General features: G+C 37.4%; 1 protein-coding gene and 1 long non-coding RNA gene across 4 annotated transcripts in view; one reads left to right on the top strand and one right to left on the bottom strand.

The window, feature by feature from the left end:
- ELP4 (elongator acetyltransferase complex subunit 4) overlaps positions 1–20,687 on the top strand; it is a 135,343-nt gene that overhangs the window by 26,246 nt on the left and 88,410 nt on the right. For all 3 annotated transcript variants that reach the window (XM_064426005.1, XM_064426004.1, XM_064426003.1), the window contains exons 4-7: positions 1,656–1,787; positions 6,581–6,720; positions 12,830–12,914; positions 17,931–18,119. In XM_064426005.1, coding sequence (XP_064282075.1) covers positions 1,656–1,787; positions 6,581–6,720; positions 12,830–12,914; positions 17,931–18,119 — 546 coding nt within the window. The remainder of the gene's footprint in view (positions 1–1,655; positions 1,788–6,580; positions 6,721–12,829; positions 12,915–17,930; positions 18,120–20,687) is intronic.
- Positions 4,318–14,023, bottom strand: LOC135303831 (uncharacterized). The gene is made up of 4 exons (XR_010365219.1): positions 13,791–14,023; positions 10,605–10,641; positions 4,980–5,133; positions 4,318–4,600 (listed from the first exon to the last, which is right to left on the bottom strand). It is a non-coding gene; the product is annotated as an uncharacterized LOC135303831 (long non-coding RNA).

Raw genomic sequence — 20,687 nt, 5'->3', positions numbered from 1 at the left:
ATGAGTTTATTGTATGCAAGTGTATTTTTTTAAACAAGCTGTGATAAATCTGAAAATACAACTCTGTACACAATCATTCTCATGAATAGTCATTACCAGGCTTTTGCAGTTCATTTGTAACAGCAGAAGAAATAAAATTACTTGCTCAAAGGTGTTCTGTTTCTGCAACTTAATAAAGTTATGAAGTTTATAAAAGTTTTCATAACTTCCATTGCCTGGTACCTCAGAGAGGGTAGTGACCAACCCCAGAGAGAAACAGAAGCAACTATCTGAAATCTCTTTTTTTTCCCATAATTATAGATGCTATGTTAATTTATGCAAAATAAACAAAGTAGCAGGTATTGTTAGTAAGGTTATGTATAGAAATGTGCACATTAATAGTTCATAATTATAATAATTATTAGTTAATATTAATTATTATTTAAATCATTACCAATAAAGAATATTAATAAATTAATGTAAATAAAATAAATATACATATAACAAAATAAAAATTGGTACAATTAATAAATATTAAATTTATTATTAAATTATAATTATGTTTACCTCTTAGTAATTAATATTAAATTAATTGATGATAATTTATTGCTAGATGTTAATATTAATTATTAATTTAATGTTATAAATAGTAAATTAGTGTTGCACTAAACCCAAAATGGATGTGTTTAAACTTTCATTGTCTCCTTGTGCCATGTGTACCCACACAAAGCCATGAATGTCACCTGGGTGTTGATGTCAGCAAAAGCCCTGCCTGTGTGCAGTGTTTGATGTGTGTCCCACCCTTCAATCTGAAGGTTTCAAATTTGCTTTTTCTGTATCTCCACACACAATAGAGAGCTACTGGCTAGCTCTGTGTGGGTTTAACCCTTGAGGGACGTCACAGTTCTTCCTCAAGGGTCTTTGCTCAAGGAAAACAGACTTTTCAGCAAAGCCTTGTTCTGTTTTAAGCAGACGGAGATTCTGAATTCATCACATGTTGTTTGCCTTTTTCAGCAGTGCAGCAAAGGCAGAAAGTACATTAGAAACTTTTTAAAAATCCAGGACTGGACATTCCCCCTTTCCTTTCCTGTGTTTGTGTCCATGAGATATCCATCACGAGAAGATATCATGCCTGATGGTTAGCAGAAGAGAAAATTCCAGCCATCCTGTTGCAGTGGCTCTCAGCTGGTGTCTGTAGGCTGCTGTGGTCTGTTGGAGACTTCTGAAAGATTTACAGCAGCTAACAAAGTTCTTCTGTTAAAATAGGCTTAAATTTGCTATGGGAAAAGGCTTAAATAGGCTTAAATATGCGGGGAACTTGCCCACTGTCAGAAATTGAGTTGTTTAGGAGGTCAACCTCTAAAGAAAGATTACAGAAATGTAAATATGGGTCCTACTCAAGATGAAATAGAGCATCAAATGTGGTATTTCCATTCTGCATTCTTTCTTTTACTTCTGTAATTCATTTTTCCTATAATAATTACATGAGGTTTTTTTCCTGCTTAGAAGGAGCCAGTTCTTCAGGAGAGTTCTTTGAATCAGTCTTTGTTACAGATTTTGCAGCTGCCCATTATACTCAGATAACTGTGTTGTCTAGCTGGAACGGGGTGTGGATAACAACCTGAACTGCCATTTCTCCTGCAGATAGCTGACATTCCTTTGCTCTCTACCTGTAGGAACTTCCAGCCCCTTTGCTTGATGATTCCCACAGGAAGGAATTGGGAGATGAAGCAGCAGCTGTGAAATCTGAGGATTGTCAGGATTCTATGAAAATAGCGTGGCGCTACCAAAATTTACCAAAAATGGAGGTAATGGCTATTTCCTGCTTCTTTCCTCTTGCACTCAAATGAATTTGAAAAGCAAATGCTTTTCAGCAGGACCTAGACAACAGAACTGCTAATGGGCAGTGTTATAGGATTGCCTCTTGAGGAAAACTATCATACATCACTGAATGTTTTAAATACTAGTGATGCAAAAAGAAAGCGAATTTGAGAGTTTGCAGGTACTCCAAAACTCAATACACACAACAGTAATTTAAAAGTAAAAAACCATTTAAGTTCCGTGGGATTTTTCAATGGGTATTATCAAATTGAGACAGCTTTTTATGAAAATTTGGATAATGTGTTTGCTTCCAAACTGGGCCAAATTTAGTTGCACACAAATTACTTAAGTAGGTTTAATCACCAGGACTTAGTGGATGTCTGCAGTGGAAGAGCTGTGTGGAAGCAAGCTGCTGACCTGTTTATCCATGTGCATAACAACTAAAGCAAGCACTTGAGATTGTATCAGCCCCACTGTCACTGGGAGCTAATCACTGTGCAGGGACAATGTAAGGAACAAGCTCAGTGGTCAGTCTTTCAGAGTTTACAGTTGTTGGTGTTTTGTGGATAATCAATCTCCCATGGCTGGTGGCTTTCTTATTTAATCCAGTGGCACAATCAGCCTTTAACAAAATTACAGCGTTTCTGACTATCCAGAATAGAATCCTGGGTTTGTCTGTACATTTTAGTCTACATTTATAAATTCTGGTTTAGATGTAGTCATACCTGCCTAGTAAGTTCAGTTGTATTCTTAAAAACATAATTGGAATGTGACAAAATGATCTTACAAGGCTTGGCATGTTTGGTTTTCTGTGAAATTGCACAGACATGGCTATATAGTTGTGTCAGAAAAGACTTATATATGGTGACATGCCAAATCAAACAGCCTCCAGGGTAATCATATAATCTCATCAATTTTATTATTTTGGAGCTTGCTGTGCCACTCTGAACCATCCCCAAAATAATTTGTCTGTTTTAAAATCTAGCAGAGTTCTTTGTACATTGATATGAAAACAATTGCATGCTGTTAACAAATTGTGTTCTGGTGTTCTATCAAAATAGAAAAACTAGTTGAAAATTTAGTTGGGTGTTCACTTATCTTCTTTAACTTCATAGCAGTAACCACTTCTTCCACTAATGTAATATTTCTAGAAAATGCATGATGTATGTAAAATGCATGATTACTGAAAATTGATTATGCAAGATAGAATAAGATGGTCAGTCTTTTTCAGGGAGTTTCCCTTGTTATTGTTGCTTTTTGAATTGGACCTTGATCATTCTCCATAGTTGAGGCACAATATTTTTATGTGTATGTTAAATTTATTCAAAAGTTAAAACACACAAATAAAAGTATCAATCTTAAACTATCTTTACTTTAAATTCCTCAGGACATTTTCATTGGTGAAACATTGGTTTGAAATTGATATTTTTCAGTATTTTCTATTGCAGTTACCATGAAATTTTGGTTCTATTCTATGTTAATTGTATTGGTGATTATACTCCACTGAGGAAAAATCTGATACTGCCTTGCTACCCATGACAATACATTTAGTTCAATAATTTAATGAACAACTTTGGTTATGATTCCTCCATTAAATGTTCCTTTGCTGGTAAAAACCATTGCTGAATAAAATTTCAAGGTATATTTTCCAAACTGATTGAACTAATATGCCAGTGCATTTTCAAAAACTACTGTCAAATAGTTTCAACTGTGAAAGAGAAAAATTAGCTCTGCTTTTAGCTAGAACTCTAAACATGATAGCAGAAACTTTTCTATCCATTATCTGGTTAAATACAGAGCAGTAATGCTGAGTAAAAGATGCCTTTGTGGTATTTTTGATGATTGATTTGTTTACTGTTTCTGAGTAATAATAGCTTTTTGATTGGTAGTTCAGATGTTCCCTTTGCATGTATTCGACCCTGTTTAGACTATCCAGTACCTCGTTTTTGTTCTTAGGCATGCTATTTGTATTAGTGCTCTTCACAAATGTCACAGTTTCTCTCTACATATTGCACATACCTTGCATTGGAAAAAAATAGAATATTTATAAGAAATCTTATAAAGGAGTGAAAGACCTTGTTATGCTTGATGTGCCTTTGCCAGTTTCTTACTTAAGTTTGTATCAGAGGTGAATTTAATTTCAGCTTTTGAGGATATGGAGAGCCTGTTTTGCAATGTAAGACAGTGTGGTTTTTTTGGTTTGGTTTTTTTTTTTGAATGAACTGCTTATGTTCTTGGGGCAATATATAAACTGTCACAGCATGAAATCAATTTTCTGCCTTGGTTCATCCTAAATCTGAGATTTCTAGCACATTAGTATTGCAATTAGAAACACTAACAGCAGACGGTAGCATAAAAGCACGCTCTGCTCACTGACAATTCTGAGTATTTCTCCTTGTGCAAACCAGGAATCCAGGAAAGAGCTGGCCTGAGCCTCCAGCCTGCTAAGGAATGTAGTGATGTCTTCTTAAGGAGCTGGAACTGAGGCTAGAAGGAGTTAAGAGGAATAAAGTGGATATTTATTGAAAAGCCTTCAAAGGCCACACCCTGGCAGTGCCCAGATGGCTCCAAGATGGAAGCAAAAGAGGGCTTGGTCACGAGATCTCGCATTTTTATAAGTTTTAGTCCATTTGCACACAGGAGCCAACTGCCCAATTAATAGCTCCAAATGATGAAGTTTCATCCTCCTTGCTTGCTTGCCCGCCCTCCTCTTTTCACATTGTTCAAGCTTTGGGCCTGAAGTTTGAAGAGATTGTCCTTGAGTCTCCAGCTGGAAGGGGATTGTTTTGTCTTCGCCACCCTGTGAAAAGATCCCAGTAACACTTAATATAAACTAAACCATAAACTAACTTAATATAAAGCTAAAAGCTGCACTCCTCACCAGAAGAGAAAAACCTCAACCCCAAGGTATCGGTCAGAGAGGGATGGCGAGTGCGCGCTGGGCGCCGCGCGCGGCCGCTCTGCTCCGTTTCATTATTCATGCTTCCTTGGGTCAGGTAGGCTTTCCACCAGCTCCCTGCTAAGCCTGGGAATGCAGGACACTGAGCCCTATTCAGGGCCCTCTACCATGGACCCAGCTTTTATTGCTTTTATGGGGTTTTATTAGCGCCAAATCCCAGGCTCCACCCAGTTTGTAGGCGCTGTGCTCATTCTTTGGAAGGAGAGAGGTTATCACCTACCTTAATCCCTGCAGCGGGGTGGATTAAGGACACCAATGTGCCTCAGGATTCTCAAAGAGGATCCTGGAAACTTCTTGTTTCTTCTTTTTTGCTGTCTTTACTAAACTCTATTGGGCCTCAGGAAGGATTTGCATCTGAAATGGGCAACCTGGAGCTTTTCTCAATGAAGACATCAGATCAAAGTTCAGTTAGTCAAGGCCTTTCTAAAACATTAAGGGGGCTTGGAAGTACACAATAAAAAGATGAGCTCTGGCAGAGATTGCAGTAAAAACATTCTGATCTGTAATCCGGATAAAGAATAGATTATAGGCCAAAGAACAGCCCCTGTTTAAATTGCTTTCAGAATCCTTGTTTTGAATAAAGTTACATTTTAGAATAAAAACATTTAAATTTTGATGGAATGTTATGTTTTGTTGAACTGCCTGTTTTAAAAATCAGATGCCGAGAAATAAATTGGTACACTGATTTACAGAATGTGCTTTTCTATATATGAATTTTTTTAAGTAAAACTGGTTTGCCTCTAATGACTAGATATTCATAAGCAATTCCATGGGGTTTTTTTAAATTAAAAACTAATTATTTCTTTTAACTAAAAGTTTGGGTTTCATTGGTTGTTCCTGGAAATGTATTGCGTTATTGTTACTGTTGATATTCTCTGCTAACTGACCAAGCCTAACACCTATTAGTCAAATAACTTCAAAATATTTACCCTAAATCAAATCATTCTAATTAATCTTAACAGTTCAATACATTTTTGGTAAAATACTATCTACTTGAATATTTTATGCTATAACAATCTGGAGGGGGAGTCCCTAAATCAGGACAGGGGTGTTAATGTAACTTTACATGTATAATTCAAATAATGTTGCAGGTTCTGTTCTGAATTCCGTTAATGTGGACCAAACAGATGCATTTATTTCCTCTATGTAATAGCACAGCATGTTCAAAATGTGTAATTCCTGCAAAGGTGTACATTAAATTTGATTTATGGTGTTTCATATACCAAAATTAAGATCTGAAGAAAATGTATCTTCATTATGGCAAATCATAGTTATTGCAGGTAATGCTCAGCCTACTGTTTATTTGATTTTCAAGGAATTCAAAATAATTTTAAACTATTTCCTATTTTTCTATTAAAATCACTTATATGGAGATGCAATGGTTGGTTTTTTCACTCAATAAAGAGAATAATTTTCCAGGTCACCTGAAAATATTTCTTCAGTACCCATATAATTGTCAGAGACTGAAAAATCAGAGGCTGAACACATGGTGTTCTGCTGATTTCATGCATCTGGAGTTTGCAAATTTGTGATCATTTGTCTAGAACTTGTGCAAAAAATACATTATTTTAATTATCTGACTGCACTTTGGTGCTGCAACTTGGAATAGTAAAGGTGGAACTCTGTGTGAAAGATTCACATTCATGTATGACAATGGGGGAATGAAAACTTAGTAATAAATATTATAACGTTTTTCTACCTGAAGTTTTATTTAGGCTGAATGGAAAAAAAAAAACAGAGTTTTGAAGTGTATTGCTAGTTAATTACTTTCCTTTGACACATAATAGTTGAAGATTGTAATCAGTATTGTTTTTTCCACAGACCAGCCCAACAACATATACAAAGTTTGGCCATTATTATGATATTTCTAAAAAAATATCTCCAGAACTGTGTCAGTCTGTAAAACTGCACCGTTTTTACCTCCATGAAGAATTGCCTTTTGAGCCTAAAATGAAAACATGGTAAGTTTTGACACCATGGTTCTGTTGTGTGTTTAGATTTTGTATGCACATTGGCAGGAAATGATAATTTTGGGTCTGCACTTCCTGGGGTGGCACAGGGACAGCTCAGAGCTCTGCTCTCAGCTGGGGGAGTGTTGGAAGCCTGGATGCTGAGAATTTCAGACTTTCTGTGCTGACAGGCACTGACCCCCAAGAGAACACTGCATTGACCTGAGGCCATGGAGAAGGCTTCCAAAATGGAATGACAGAACTGGGATTGTGGGTGTGGAGTTTGAATAGAAGTGTGTGATATCACAGGGTGGAAAACTGAGAGTTTAAGGGTTTTAGAATATAGTAATATATATAAAGCAAGATGGAGGTTTTAGGGTGGAGACTGGTCCTTCTTCACCTCCTTCTCCATGGGTTTGGGGTGGTATTTTGTAATTGGTCAGGAAACTCACTTCAAGTGATCTGTTACTGGGTTAAAAGTGAAAATCATTTAGATGTCATTTCTTAATTGGACAGTTTAGCCTTAAAAGCCCTTGTAATAAAGGATAGTTAGCCATTTCGTGCCTTGTTAGTTAAGAACTGCAGAACTCACTTCCTGTGAGACTGTGACATAGATAAGAACTAATAAGCACCTGAGTGTGAACCTGAACTATCCTCTCCAGCGCCTTCAATCCCAATCCAGCCAGGGGAATGAGGAAGCTGAAAACTGGCAGGGGAGGGAGCAGGTTGGCAGTGCCAATTAAGGCAGACATTACTAGGACAGCCTAGCTGCACGTTGAGCCCAGCCCTGCTGAGAGCCCGTTGTGGGGACGGGGAGAGCTGTTCCTGTCTGGCTGAGAATCCTCCCTGAGCACCGTGCCCCAGCAGCTCAGGGATGGGCTTGTCAGGTGGCTATCAGCCTTAGAAGGATCTCTGCAGTTTGCAGGGCTTAGGAGACAGGCCATCCTTGACCTACATAGCTTAGAGTGCTGGATCAGATTAGTTGATGGTGTGCTTTTAATTCTTGCGTCCTACAGCTTCACCTAAGGAAAATGCACTATGCTGTGAATAAAATTACAATCACTAATTATGTCTTACAAAACATTTCCTATTCAAACTCTTCTTGGAATGAATAACTCATTATGTTTATGGCTGTCAGTAGTGAATTAAGGAAGACTGAGAGAAATTGAGTGACAGCAGCAAAGACTCAGCCTGTAGACACACGTCCATTGTATCTTTCTTGGAGACACTTCAAGTCAAGTCAAACATCAAGGCTGGGCCAGCAATTTCTTTGTCCAGCCCAGTCACTGAATTTATATAATAGTATAATTTATATCATTCATGTAATTCCTAGGTTTATAGATCCCAGTGTGTATGGCCAGCTCATGGAGGCAGTGTGGGATTCATTGGGATTGATTTCCACTGCAGTGCACTCATATAAAACCTCAGATTTATGAAAGAAGTGCAGTATGAACCACCTTTCTTAGAGCTGTAGCAAAGCAAAAGCCAAGTCTCTCTCTGATTTGTTCTGTGTTACATGATCAAATGCCTCTGCTTTTTGAAGTAAATTCTTGTGATAGTGTAAAAAAACCCAATTTTAGGATAAAGCAGAGAACTTCTTTCTATATGAGTATTTGAACTAACTTTGTTTATATTAATGTTATAATTTCTAATTTTTAGTAGCAGAGCAATAGAGGATGGACACAAAAATATCTGACAGGTTGCAAGTGTTGTTACAGTTACTGAGCAATTTAACTCCCTTTCTCTTCTCTAGCTAATGAGAATGTTGTGACTCATCCACTAATGATATGGATGTAAAGTATTACTTTATTTTACATTAAAATCAAATTAACTCATCAGTATAGTGTAAGGAATGGACTTTATGCATTTGATTTTATAAGCCTTGTTTAATGCTGATATTGTGCTTGTGTGTTAGCCTGTTAAAAGTGCATCATTCTTACTATATGAGTTCTACCTTTTTTTTAGTTTAAATCTAACAGAAATATTGGATTTATGTAAATTTCTTGGCAAATTGGTAGAGCACAGAGTGATGAGTTGAGGAACACGATCAGATAAAGCTGGCCTTTGGAAGTTTTATCTCCTTCTCCTCTCCCTGCCACCTCAACATGGGTCTCCTTCAAGAAGCCTCTCCCAAGGAAATTAAGAAATTGTGGCATTGGGAGTAAAGGCAGGCACCAAAGTAACAGCCAGCCACCATTCCAAACATTGTCATGCAGTCTAAAAACTACATGACATATGACAGGAGATCATTTGTCTTCTGACTTTGATTATTGTCATTTCTGACCACAAACACAGTTGGTTTTGGAGTCCCTATTTTAAAAAGGTTGTACTAGGTCAGTGTTAAGATACGGTGGGAAGGAAGAGTTTTTCAAAATTACAGTCCCTGATATAAGGCTTAAAAAGAAGAATGGAAGTTCTTGGAAAAATGGAAGCAGAGTTGAGCAGAGGATGCAACTCTGTCTTCTGCAGTCATGGGCTGCAGTAAATATGGTAGAAATGCAGGCAGAAAATATGGAGATCTTCTTTCTAATGATTTGCACGAGAAGTTGCCTTGCAGACAGGAGTATTGTAAATCTCCATCACTAAAAATTCCTAAGGACAAGCTAGATAAACATCAGTCAGACTAATTGAGGTCCTTTTCATCCCTGTCATTTGTGATTCTTTAATTCACATTAGTCATGATGTCTAAATTAAATTAAATCCAAAAAAAGAAATTCATTTTATTTCACCTGTTGCTCAGTGAGTGAACTGTCTCTGTAATTGTAACTAATGTATTTTTTTAGACAATTGCAGAGTTTCTCTTGCAGGGTCAGAGATGTAGGGACTATATATAGGCCAGAAACTCTTGGCCCTTTTGAGAAATCATGTATATTTATATATATGTCCCTCTCTGGCTATCCACACAAGCACTTGGTTTCTTTTTGGACTTGGAAAGAAAGGTGATTTTTGTGACTGTTTAGATTAAAACTGACCTTTCCTTTGCAATTAACAATTAATTTTGGAGGTCGTCAACATTATTTGTTCACCTTAAAGTTTGGATCAGTCCTCCTTTTGTTTCCTGTGTTTCACATGTGTGTGTGTACCTGGTTTTTGATGGAGGGAGGGGCAAAGTGTTCCCTATAAACTGGCACCTGCCAGCCAGTGCAGGTATAACATTTATAGCCATGTTTGCTCTCCTTCCTGCAATTCTGGGACCTGATGGCTGAATTAGACCAGGGGGTTCCCTTGGGATAATCACTCAAGGTGGATGGAAGTTCATTTCCCCGTGATAAAAATTCATTGAAGACAGGTTGTGAAGACAGTGCTCCTAAAGGAAGCAGTAAATGGGCCGGGGTGTTTGGTGCCACAAGAAGGCAGAAACTCTCCCTGTCTTATCTCACTTTTATGCTGGGGAAGGGCAGTTCTGTCCTGGTGCTGGCCCAGCTTTACAGGGACGTGTAAAGCTGCTCTGCAGGGGTTGTTGCCAGGATATTCCGTGTCCTGGTCGCTGCACTGCTGGAGCTGGTGCCCAGCAGGAAGGCAGGAATACCCTCTCTGGTGGCCCTGTGCACTGCAGGCAACACTTATTTTCCATCTCTGCTTTCAGGCTCCTTCTTCAGGGCAATAACCAAACAAGCGGGTTTGGTAATCAAAGGAACCAAAATAATTAAGTTGTATTTTTTCAGTAACACTTGTAAATCTTGCCTTAAGAAAGTATGTGCTTTTGAAAAAAGAAAAAGTTTATCTAGAGACTAGATTTACCAATAAATGTAGATAAAACAGGTTTGACTGTCTTGCCTAATGGAGTCTCCTTTTCCATAACAAGGCTATTTGTCATACCCTTGATAACCCAACCTTTGTTAACTGCTTGGAAACTATCAGCAGAGAAGTCAGAGCCTTTGCTGTAACCAGGATACCTTCTTGCCACCTCCTGCTTTATCCATTACTAGAGTGCTAAACAAAAAAAAAAGAGTAAAGAAGGAATCGTTTAAACTCATTATCAACATCAAGTCATGTTTAGCAACAAAACCAAAAAAAAAAAGACTAGAAATTGGAAAATAAGAAATAACTTATTTCCTTCCTTAAATATTGTGACAAACATTGCCAGAAGGGTAATGCAACTTGCTTTTATAAACAGTGCTTCTACAATATTTTTCATGTTCTTATTTACATAAGATGGGTCAAATTCAAGGAAGCCATGAAAATTTTAGAAAGAGGTAAAAGAGCACCTGTTTTGACATTTTTTAAAAAAATCTACACACATTACATGGTTTTTAAAAATTCTTTCTTTTCTGCAAATCTCTTTCTGGTATATTATCTGAAGATCTATTTGATTTCTTTGTTTTAATTTTGGGACTCTTCAGTCCTGCTAGTGCTTTGATTATTTTATTCTTTTATCCACTAACTTTTAAAAACAAGTTAGTAATGAATAAGAAATCAGCAAATATTTTGATTGCAGTATTTTTTTTTTTTTTTTTTTTGCAAAAATAATATTATCTGTTGTGATAATGCAAAGACACAGAGAGAGAATTTTGGCTACTGTGGGGGGCTAAAGTTCACCCTGCAAACTGACAGCTGCCACACAGTGTAGGTAGAACATTCAATAGCCATTCCTTTTGCAACTGAACACTGGGAAAGTCATGAACTTGAGAAGTCCAACTTGTTTTTTTTGTGTGGCAAGGCAGACTTTATGCATGAAATATCAGGTTGAGATTATACACTGCCAGTTAATTTTCAGCTCTGAATTTCATAAAGGGTATTAAAGTGCATCAGTTTAGCCAGTAGCCTTCTAGGATTCTAAATCTGAAACAAAAATAGAGTTTAATTTGGAAACTCTCCTTTGTGTTCATATCAGAGAAAGGTCATCTCCTAATGTTTTTTGATATTGATTGTTTCAAAACTCAAATTTCTTAGGACCACATTACTTTTTTGATTGTAGATGTTTATAACTCAAGTATATTTGAGGGTTGGGGTGGTATGGATACTGTTTTTTTAAAGGAAACACACATTTTTATGTTGAAGCAAAGGTGCAAAAGACAGATCATTGCAATTCTTACATGCTTCTCAGAAAAATTGAATTATTTCCTGTGCCAAGGGATGAAAGCAAGTTTATTTGGGTTTTTTTGTCAGTAAAATGCATTGCATAACAGTCGAGGCTCTTAGTAAAGGGAATAATATTAATAATAATGTCTCATTAATATTTGGGCCAGGTGGTCTCTCAAGGTGCCTTCCAACCTGATCTGTCACCAGACTCACAAATTATGGAGCAAACAAGAATATTTTTAGAGGCAAAATTTTCAAAATAACCTGTTGTATTTCTCAAGAAGTAGAGCAAGAGGTTTGTATCCTCAGCCCTTGATGAGACTGGAGGAAAATGTCAAAGACAGAAAAGATGGAAGGGCTTAAGCTGCAATGAGGAACCTGCATCAGGCCCAGACACTCAACCCAGTGTGGTCCATGGGATTTAAGAAAACAGTTTCTCTTTTAAAAAAGTGAGCACCTCAGTTGCTCTTTGAAAGTAAAGAGCTTCTAAGTCTGACAAGATGATGTGCTAAACTTTCATTTTGTGTTGTCTGCTGAAATCCATTTTTAGCCATTTGCTTCTGTTTGTTTTTCTGAGTGTTGTATTTTCTAAACAATGCATAGAATAAATGCTACCTCACAATTTTGCTGTCATGCAAATAAAGCAGTGAAAATGCATGAAAATTTTCATAGAAAGTCAACTCTGTTCATCAGGGCATTGATTAGGTATACTTGGAACAACAACTGGGTAGATCCTTGTCACTTACAGAAGATTAGTACTGGGCTGGAATGGGTTCAACTTTAAGTTGATACATTAAATCATTAATCTTCTAGATGTAAGTGAGCCTGACATAATTAAGTTATCTTAATCCCTAGAGATTTTAGCTTTCACTAAATGTCTGAGCACTGAACTAGTTAATATGAAGCAATCACAACTGCTTATAATGTCAAATTTATTCAAAGAGTTTGGGTTTTTTTTTTTTTTCTTCTCTGACACCTCTTTTCTATGTGACACTTGCACTGAAGGCTGCATCTGTTCATATTTATTTTTTATACAGCTGTTAGGGACATATAGGAGAATATGAAAATGTGTAACTGAAATATTTCTGCTTCCCAACAGGAATATGAACAGTGGTTATGCAAGGCTGCTTCAGTCCATTCAGAGGATCATTTCCCAGGAGGGCTTTGATGGCTCTGATCCCCAGGTACTGCACACCCTCACACTCCTCTTTAATCCTGTAACTATTCTTTTATTGCTTTTCCTGCACAAGGTCTTGGACAAATTATTAAGGAACAAATTGTTTCTAAACATCACTAAAGTAAACAAGCAAAATAAATAGTGCTGTTCATGTTTTAAGGGATTTTTTGCATTTTTTTACCTGTTACAGATATGCAAAGAAAGAAATTTAAGAGAGCATTAGTAAAATGCATTTTCTGTGCAATTAGCTAATAAATGGATGGCCAAAGATAATGGAAATAAGCAAAACACATTTTCACCTACAGTATTTCTTTTTAAAATTATTGCTTTAGCATAATCTGCTCAAGATTCTTGAGGTTAAACATTTACCCCTAAACGTTCAGGTTTTTTTATTGTTATTTTAATTTGTGTGAAATGGTAGTATCTTTATGTGGTGAGCATTGAAAGAGAAGTAAAGAAATAAGAATGCTATTTCAATTTACAAATCAGCTTATCAGACTTCCAAAAATCTCTGTACTCTTCATAAATCATAAAATGTGGGAATCAAAAACACTTTAAGTGTAACAACATAGGCTGAAAGACCTTTTCTAATTTGAACAGTGCCCTATAAGTTATTCTTTGTCATATTCAGTAACATGGCAGTCCTTTGGAGCTGATGGAAATAATATAATCAATTGTATATATTGATGCTCAATTGAAAGGTAATTCTTGCTGTACAATAGAAATGCTAGTGCAGTAGAAGCCAATTAGCACAGACTCTGGAGAGCCTGAAATGATTTAATACAAGTCCAATATCTCAGGAATATCTTGGGAATCATTTTTGCAGGGAGATGAGGCAGGAAAGGCTGTTTTCCTGGCTGCCAGTGTGCCTTAGGAGCGTTACCTGCACCGAGCCCTCGTGTGTAAATGTCGGTGCTTGTGCTCAGCCGAGATGTCTGGGAGGGTTTTGCCCTCCCCTCGGTGGCAGTGCCAGCCTGGAGAAGGCCATTGGTCCCTGCCAGGCCCCTCTCCCCACGGTAGCCATGGCAACAGGGATGTGTGTCATCCTCCTGTGCTGCACGGGGATGCTCCTCCTGCCTCAGAGCCCTGGGTGACACAAACGCCCTGCCAGCCTCCAGCCAGCCTCCTGCCCAAGACATCAGCCTCCTATTGATTATTTTTCTTTATACATACGCTTATATAAAGGAAAATGAGGGTTTTTCAGAGCCAGCACTTGGGTGTTTTTTTGCTTGCAAAAAATTAAACCTCACCGATCATTATTTTCTCTGCTTTTGGTCAATTGTTTCAAAATTACTTACGGGTGTCAACAAAGCAAAACCTGAACTTTAACTGAGATGAATGTAACAGAGTGTGTTTGCTCAATAATACATATAAGTTTCAAAGGTGAAGCTTTAAAAGTTAGTTTGCAGGCCAGTTTATTGATCTAGAAAGCCATTAGCACTATGTAGTTCTTTCTGTTTCAAGGAGGGTAAGGCATACAATTTCCTGGAGTGGTTTGTATTACTTTCTTTTCATATTCTGCTTTTCCCCTTGCATCATCTTCCTTTTTGCACTCAAATTTTATACATTTAGAAGCCTTGTATAATACACACTTCTTAAAAATGTGTCCAAAATCGAATGTAGCAGTGGCCCAGAACACACCTTAGATCTTTTATTTGCCAAATCTCTGGGCAATTCTCTGCTATTTCATTTCATTTCCTGAGCCCTCAGAAGTGCTTTTTGAGTAGGCAGTTGTGAAGATTGTAAGGAGCAGCCTGTATCCTTCTGGACCTGTGTATAGTTGCCATATATAATCATAAAAGCTTCTGAGAAGTTTGTGCATGTACTCCCACCCCCAAATAATCCTCTACCTGACTGGTAAAACTTTCAGATATTTTTGGCTGCTTTCACATCAATTTGCCACTGATACTTAGATTTACTCCTTTACTTGTGGAAAACTGAGCAGAATGTGACTCACCCCAGCTGAGAGATGGTTTGACACAAAAGGGAAAATCAGTGAAAAATCACCATTAAGGATTTGGCTCTAGAGCCTGGTACAGTCAGTTAACATTAGTTAATAGTTAATAATTAGTCAATATTTGGAAAATCACAGTTTGAATTACCTAGAAGCTACAAATACAAGCATCAGGTTTACAGCCTTTCTAAAGCCTCCCAGTAACTCTGCTGCTGATCCTGAAGTGGGAATCCTTTACAATTTGATCATGGTATTAAGTTAGATAGAATAGCACCTCTTGGTTTCAGAGTATTTTGGGGTTTTCATGTTTGTCATCAGAGCTTTAATAGGCAATATTTCCTTAACATTCATCTTGTATACTTTGGAGCCTTTTAGGGTAATTGTTTGGGGAGATGTTTTTTTTTTTGTTGTTGGCTTGGAGTTGGGTTTTCTGAGTTCTTCATAATTTCTGCTGCCAAATCAAATACTGTTACAAAAATTACATTTAAAAGATTTTAAAATTATAAAATAAATCCAAACTTCCAGACTAATGCAGATACTAAAAATCTAGTGGTGCATTTTAAAAAATGTTATCCTACTCTTTACAGCAGGCTGGTTGTGGGAGAATATTAGACTTAAGCTTTTCTTATATGTCAGTTTTGGAATACACTGAAACAGAAATAAATTATATATATTATGTATATTATTATATATATTTTATATAATAAATTATGCTGGTAGAAGTTCCATTACTGACCAAATAAATACATCTGATATATCTGGTGTTTGAATAGCTTTATCTTTTATTACTCTTATGATTGGATGTTGCGAAAGAAGCATCTGTCATCTTCTCTCCATTAAGAGAACAGTTTTTTCCTCTGTATGTTGTTCTTATGGATGTTCCTCATAAGAAAAAATAGTTTTCTCATTTAAAAAGTTTCTGTAAGTTTTATGTCTGTTTGTGTTGAAGTTTTGAAATACTGTAATGCTTTCTCTGCTGGTTAATGTCCATGATAGCTGGATAAAACAGTTTTCTGAAATGCCTGCTTGTTTTGCTGTTGCTTAAGTGCACACCAAGAACTGCCTGAATCTGATCTGATCAGAAGTAATTAAAGAATATTAGACTAAAACTTCTCTCTTTTGCTATTCTTTTAAAACTGAACACCTGATCTGAGAGGATGCCATACAGAGAAGTGTTGTCTTATCCTGTACTGTTGTCCTGATCTTCATACAGCGGTGTAAAAAGTTCACTTTTTGTAACTAAAGTCTAAAAGCCTGCAAAGCCTGAGATTAAAGAAGCCAGAGTTGTAACACAGATAGCTTCCCCAGGGACTGGAGGTGAATTGGCAGATCAGCTCCCTGGGTGAGACACACGAGGGGATAAAAGCAGAGCCATGTGGGGCTGCCTGTGTCTCAGCTCCCAGGTTCTGCCTACCAACGTGGATAAGGCAGAATTTGGAAGAGCAGCCTCTTGTCTTGTCAAAACCTTTCCTCTGGATTTCCAGAGCAGCTGTGCCATGGTTTGTGCTTGAGAGTTGCTGTTTATTCCAGCTGTTGGAAATTAATATCTACTGCCTTGAGAAGGCTGACCTAGAGCAGAGATCAGACAGTTACAGAATAAAGCAGGGATTCATTCCAAGGATCTCCATGGATGCACCTTGGGCAGCACCAGAGCCCAGCCAGGGCTGCACCCAGGATGAACCCAAATGGCCCCAAAATGCACGAGCGCTGCCGGGGTCTCTCCCTGGGCTCAGCTCTGCTCCATGTGCATATTGCAGTTCAGTGTCCAGTTCCAGCTGCAGCCCCTGCAGTCCCATCCTGCTTGTTTTTCTCTCTGCAGCCCACGGGGTTTGTGCTCTTGGGGCTGAGATTGGGATCATTTGTCCTTGGTGCCCAGCTGGAGCAGGAATTGTTTTGTCTCCCTGCTCTGTGCACAGAGCTCACCATGCCCTCATGTGAAGCCCAGACCCACACACTAAAGCAGCACAGAATCTGAAAAACAGAAAAGCCTAAACTCTGAGGCATCACTGCAAAATTTATCAAAAAACACCTTTCTCTAGTGAAAAGTACCTGCAAGCTTTTACTTATCAAAACCAGTATATATATATATGTGTGTGTATGTATATATATATATATATATATATATATATGTGTGTGTGTGTGTGTGTATAAAGAAAGCTGGTCTTCAAGTATGAACCCTGAACTCTAGAAATGTTTCTTTGGTCACCTTGTGCAGGAAGTCTTTCAATGAGGGAGTTCATTGTTTCTCTCTCAGCTATTGATAGCAAATATATCTAAAATCCTTTCCAAAGACCACCAGGAAAGGTCACATCAAATAAGCAGAAATGAGAGTTATTATCATGAGAGATAGTATTTTCTTTTGCATAAACAAATTAAAACTTTAACTTCATCATCTGTCCATTCTGAAAGGGAGCTATATCTTGGCCACTGTCCCTAAAGCAGAAACTCTCATGTCAAGGTGGGGTTCTTAAGGGACAATCTGTGGCTACAACTTAGTGGGATGGAGTTGAAAGGAAAATAAAGGATACTGGGAGACTTCTAAGGCAGTGGCAGGCCCCTGTGTTGGTGAGCAAAGCACTGACCTTGTTCTCTCAGAAGGAGCAGAAAAAGTGGAACTGGAGCAAGCAGTGGAATAGTCAGGTTAAGAAAGTGACACGGCAGAAAGGTGATAATCCAGGGAGAAGGTGTGTTTGATTACTCCAGCAGGCTGTCTCAGAACTGGGAGAAAACACTCTTCCACATGATTTTTATGACAGTGATGGAGGGAAGAAAGGATGTAACATGTCTTAGTGTTACTAGATGTTATTTCAGAATATACTTATGTTTAGTTGGTTAAAAAATACAAATTAGTAGTTCTCAGTATTTCCATGTGTTTATTTATTACATTTGTACTTGCTTATCCATGATATCTAAGCAGTGAAAAAATCACATTTCATTTGCAATTTTTGATGAGATCAACAGAAATTATTATGATTACATAAAATACAAAATTATGGATATGCACTCTAGAAATTGTATACCTCCGAGCATTTAAAAAAAAAATGATTTTTTTTTTTTTTTTCCCAACAGAAAAAACGAAGGAATATTTTAAGGATAGGGATTCAGAGCCTGGGTTCCATATTGTGGGGTGATGATGTTTGCTGCAGTGATGCCCCTGAAGATCCTCAGAGCCTGACCAAATTCCTGTATATTCTGCGTGGGCTGCTCAGGAAATCCCTGTCAGCCTGCATCGTCACAGTGCCTGCTCACCTCATCCAGGTAGGAATGCTGCTCTGCCTGCCCTCCAAAGCTGACACATCACTTAGCAAAAGTTTAAAGCCCGTGGTAAAAAATTAAATGCAGTTCTGGACATCTTTTTAGAAGTCTTTTTGTCCAAAGTATGACTTTAAATATGACTGTATCTTATGTTTTATGCTTTTGTGGGAGAGTCATGCTGCAGAACCTACAAAAACCTAAGTAGAAAATTATTTTAGGAACACTATTTAGTATCCACTAAAGTACACAGATTTTGGGGGTTTTATTGATGAAACTTGTAGGGCAAACACTGCATGAAGGAAAAAGAAAAGTCTCTTTTCTCAGTCCCAAAAATAGGAATACATTATTCTGGGAGAGGGTTTCAGGAGAATGACACAAAAAACTTACCCAATTATGAATTTTAGGAGCAGTTTTGCCAAATGTGGGTCTTACTCCTTTTTTTAAAAATTGTCAAACTTTCAGAAACTGTAGAAAAGCAAATACCTATAATAATCTCTTTTTCAGTTATTTTTACAACCTCTCTCTGCATTTTCCCAGTGCTTTCAAAATGCTTTTTGGAGTGTCAATACAAGGCTTTTCATTCTACTGTCTTTATCTAAAATGCTCATTATAGTGATATTTGTTTTTAAGGGTACAGATTTGCTCTATAATTCTAATATCCTCTTATACTGGGACAAGGAGCAAACCAGTTATGGCAGGAGTCATTTTCCCAACTGCAAAATTAGAAGCAATTAACAGCATTGTTCCTGATCATATACAGAGACTTAAATATATCTTCTGAAAAGAAACTTTTTTAGCAAAAAGAAAAATGTAGATAGTCTTTTGTTCTGTGAGTGGTATTGTAGCTTACAAAAGCAGAAATATTATTATTCACAATGAACAGAGAGCCTATAATTTTACGTATTTGATTTGATTACAGCAAAAAAGTGCTGGATAAAGCCTCATATTATGGAAAATATTTTCATAGTAGGTGAGTTTATCAATAGATTAAATCCTGGCTTAGGTAGGTACATGACTCACATGTACTGCATTTTGTTAAAGGTTTTTGAATATCTGCAAATGTTATTTATTTAAATAGTAATGCAATTAATCCTTCAAAAATAAAGAAGATTTATTTTCTAGTTTTACCATTGAAGTCAAAAGTGTGTGAATATTCTCTTGCAGTACATACCTCCATCTCCTTACTTATTATTTTTAAATATTAGGTGGCAGTCTGCCTTCAGAAAGAGGGACAGTTAAATTTAAAGCAAGAAATATAATTTGTGAATGTGAAACTATGATCCTACTTCTTACACACTGGAATTGCCTGTCCATAATTGGGATGTATTTCCATTGTACTCTTCTTTGTATATCATGCCAATAAAAAGTATGTTTTTATTTTAGAGAAGTACAGAAGCGTCTGTAAGAGGGGAAACTAAAGTTTGATTCAAACTTACTCGAGAAGTTGATTATTGGTTTGTGTTTATAAATTCCAGGGAGTTAGGATGGAAATTATAGCTTATCTTTTAAATAACTGGGTTTTTAATTTTGAAAAATTAAAAAATTAAAATTAGAAAATTCTCAGTTTAAAAAAAAAGAAATTTACAGAACATGCAGAATCTGTGCTTAGCCATCTTAAACAAACAAGGGCATGAATTTAATTTTTTTTGAGATGATGGAACTGGGTTTACCCTTTACACACCGCGCTGTGCCGAGAGCTGTCATTAGGAGCAGCAGAGCTCCTCAGGGTCCCTCCTGGACCACATGAGCGAGTTCCCAGAGCCCTGCTGTGTGCTGTGTGCTTGCTGCCCTCTCCGAGAAGCCTGTCAGAGAGCCCCTGGGATGTGTGCAGCCTCCCTGGCACCGTTAATTGGGGATGCTGGCAGGGCGAGAGCACAGCCCGACATGTGCGGAGCTGCTGCTGCTCACAGCAGCTGCTCTCCTTGCCCCTGCCCAGCTCCTCTCCTCTCTGCTGCACTCACCAAGTGAGCAAAACATCTCTTCTTCCCTGCACAGTCAGACAGAGGGATTTTAAAAATTTTTTTCCGAGTGTATATATGTTTAATTTCATCAGCCAGTTCTAGCACGTGTTTTATCTGTTGAATCCTCGAGTCAGTGCACTGAACATGTAGGGAATTCACAGTTTTCCTGAAGATGTAGTAAATTCCCCATTTTTTTCCCTGAACTACTCTAGTACAACTCTTAATAGTTCCTCTGCTTCCCAGGCTGTAGTTCAGCGCCTGACTAAATTAATTGGGTGGCCTCCAAGTAAATTCTTCACATTGTAATTTTTATGAAGGACATGTAAGTTCAAAATCACATTTAATCCAAGTTTTGTCTGGATGATAGATACAAAAAATAGCTTTGTCTTTGCCTTCTTTGTTATGAAAAAGTAGATTTTTGGTAGTGACATAACTGATCTTGTCTCTGTCAATCTCCAGTACTAGTGACTCCTGTGAAGACGAAATAAAACAATAGGTGGTACTGATTTTTGGTTGGGGCAATGTCTTTTCAGCCCAGACTAATTCTGGTTTTTATATGAAGTATATGAATTATGCACATATATATATGTGTGGGTGGTGTGTGTGTGTG

Source organism: Passer domesticus, chromosome 6 (assembly GCF_036417665.1).
Source record: "Passer domesticus isolate bPasDom1 chromosome 6, bPasDom1.hap1, whole genome shotgun sequence".
In the NCBI taxonomy this organism is placed as follows: domain Eukaryota; kingdom Metazoa; phylum Chordata; class Aves; order Passeriformes; family Passeridae; genus Passer; species Passer domesticus.
Note: the sequence above shows the minus strand (reverse complement) of the source record. Positions and strands in the feature narration are given on the sequence as shown.